Here is a 2,495-nt window from a genome sequence, read left to right as displayed (position 1 = left end):
CTGCAGGGCACCCCTCCCACCAGACCCCCCACACCGACCTCCCTGCCGAACTCCACTTCGCTAATACAAATGTGATCACATCACTCTCCCTCCAGCCCACGCTGGTAAAAAACAAACAAACAAATAGAACCGGGAATACCTGCCGATGCCTCCCTACCACCCTGAGGATGTAAACCAAGCCCCTGATCTGCATGCAGTCAATACTCGTGGATTTATTCATCCAGCAAATGTTTATGGAACTCCCACGGTGTGTGTGGCAGGAGGGACGGCGAGTGGCCAGGTCATCCATGATGAGCCCAACGCGCCGAGCAAGACCAGGGCAGGGGAAGACAGACAAGGGTGGACAAATGGACGCAGATGATCCAAGAAAGGGGATGATGGGCTCATTGTCCCTCTTAGACTGACAAAGAAAAGCAAAGAACCGCTAACACCAAGTCCATTATCAGTTGACTGTGGATTGGCCCAAGCTTAGTGGAGAACAATTTAGCACTAACTGTTTACAAAAACACAGGCCTTCAACCAGCATTTCCACTTCTAAGAAAGTGTCCTGTAGAAACACATCCATAAGCTCACAATAGGAGGGTTCTTCTTCTGGAAATTGCCTGACCACTCATTGGTAAAGGATCAATTAAGTAAGTCACAAAACACCAACCATAAGAAAGTTGGGAGGTCTCTATGGCTATATATATTGTAGCTACACATGCACGTGTGTGTGTGTAATGCACACACAGCGTGCCCCCTCAAAACGCACTAGTGCACATGAGAGGAAGGCAGGGGTGGGCATCCACCCGGACCTGCTAGAGGGGTCCACAGCGGGTGGCAGCACAGAGGTCTCACTTTTCAGTCTGTTTCAATTTCTTACGGGAACTCATTTAGTGCTGGGCAGTGGTGGGGGGAGGGAGAGACACAGCTGCTGGGGGTCTCGCAGTTGCCTCCGTGGGAACTGAATGGCCACCTGCTGTGGACGTGCTGCCCATGCCCAAGGGTCACTCATCTGCCGATTTTGGGGGTGGGACGCCCCCCAGGATGAGACGTGGTAGGTGGAACCCAGCCCTGTTAACTGCGCCCCCCTGCTACCGCCCCCCGCTCTGGAACTGAGTCCTTCTGTCTGGGAGGTTGGGCCCCCACCAGGCTCCGGGAAAGTGTCCCCTCCCAGAAGGCTCTGGAAGCGAGGTCTGGCGGCCCCCAGCACTTCCCGGTGGAGTGGGATACCTCTTCCCATGCCATCGGGTTCAGTCACCCCTTTGCTGCTCCCACAGTGCTACCCCATGGGCAGGACAGGGTGGGAGGGATGAGTGGGGGCGCCGAGGGAGGGCACTGGGCCCGGCGGTATGTCCAGCTCCGCCTTCTCCAGGAAAGACTATTTAGCTCTGGGGTTGCCAGGGACCAGCTCGGTCTGGACCAGGGGCAGGTGCCGGCCTGCCCTCCCCCAACGCGGAGGGCTCCCCACGTGCTGCAGAAGGGTGGCTCTGGGTGGGGGTGGCCCCTGCACCTGCCGGCCCGCTGCCCGGTCCAGCCCCGCTGCCATGGCCTGGCTCCCGGCGGTCACCCTGGGCTGCATCAGCCTCCTCTGCCTGCAGCTCCCGGACGCGCTGCCTCTCCACCAGGGCAGGAGCTGGCGGCCTGCCAGGCCCAGGTGAGTGGGGCCCAGCCCAGCCCGCGCCCTGGCTGAATCCCCAGAAACCAGACTGCCTGGGCATGCCCAGCGTCGGCCCCCAACTGTCTCCAGTGTGCACCGCTCAGAGAACCCCCTGCCCCACCGCCTGCCACTGGAGCTTACCTCATGCCTTCAGCAAGTCCCAAGCAGTGCAATAGCCCCCCACGCCCCCGCCCCCATTCTGTGCCTGCTCTCCTACGGCTCTGTGGAGCAAGCAGCCCCTCAACAGGAGAGGTTTGCTAGCAGGTGGAAGGCTGGAGGGGTCCCCAGGCCTTCCCTCTCTCCAAGGGAAGGGCTGAGAGGGGGTCACTCTGGCTCTGAGTGTGGTGGCTCACAGACGCCTGGCTGCCCTTTGTGACCTGGACTACTGGGATGGCTGAGTAGCCAGGACCCAAGGCCTGAGCTCTGAAGGCACCTAGGGCTTCCCCTGCCAGTGCTCCAGGTGGGAACTGCATGCATCTGGGGGCCCTTGGAAGGCTGGGTCGTGGGCTTTACTTCCTCTGTCCCCGTCTGCAGGGGGCCCCCAGCCTGGCTGTCTTCCAGTAGCCTGCAGCCCCAGCATCCTGCACCCTGGCCCGCTGTCCGGAAGCCACGCCAGGCCCTCCACGTGCAGCGGAGCACCGGCCTGGGCCCTGCTGTGGGCCAGCCCCTCCGGAACGGCCCCCGCCGACACCTGGGCCCCCGCAGGCCCAGAGCGCAGCTCCTGCGGGCGGGCTGTGGGCTGGGTACCTGCCAGGTGCAGAGCCTCAGCCACCGCCTGTGGCAGCTAGTCGCATCGGCTGGCCCACGGGACTCGTCCCCCGTGGACCCCAGCAGTCCCCACAGCTATGGCTAGGGG

At 61.7% G+C, this 2,495-nt stretch overlaps 1 protein-coding gene across 1 annotated transcript; it reads left to right on the top strand.

The window, feature by feature from the left end:
- The first annotated feature begins 1,526 nt into the window (after nt 1-1,526).
- Nucleotides 1,527-2,492, top strand: ADM2 (adrenomedullin 2). The gene is made up of 2 exons (XM_011384151.1): nt 1,527-1,636; nt 2,174-2,492. The coding sequence occupies exons 1-2, from the start codon at nt 1,527-1,529 to the stop codon at nt 2,490-2,492; spliced, it is 429 nt and encodes a 142-aa protein (XP_011382453.1).
- The last annotated feature ends 3 nt before the right edge of the window (nt 2,493-2,495 follow it).

The sequence above is a fragment of the Pteropus vampyrus genome, unplaced genomic scaffold (genome assembly GCF_000151845.1).
Source record: "Pteropus vampyrus isolate Shadow unplaced genomic scaffold, Pvam_2.0 Scaffold563, whole genome shotgun sequence".
In the NCBI taxonomy this organism is placed as follows: domain Eukaryota; kingdom Metazoa; phylum Chordata; class Mammalia; order Chiroptera; family Pteropodidae; genus Pteropus; species Pteropus vampyrus.
The sequence above is the reverse complement of the archived record's forward strand: the minus strand, read 5'-3'. Positions and strand labels throughout refer to the sequence as shown.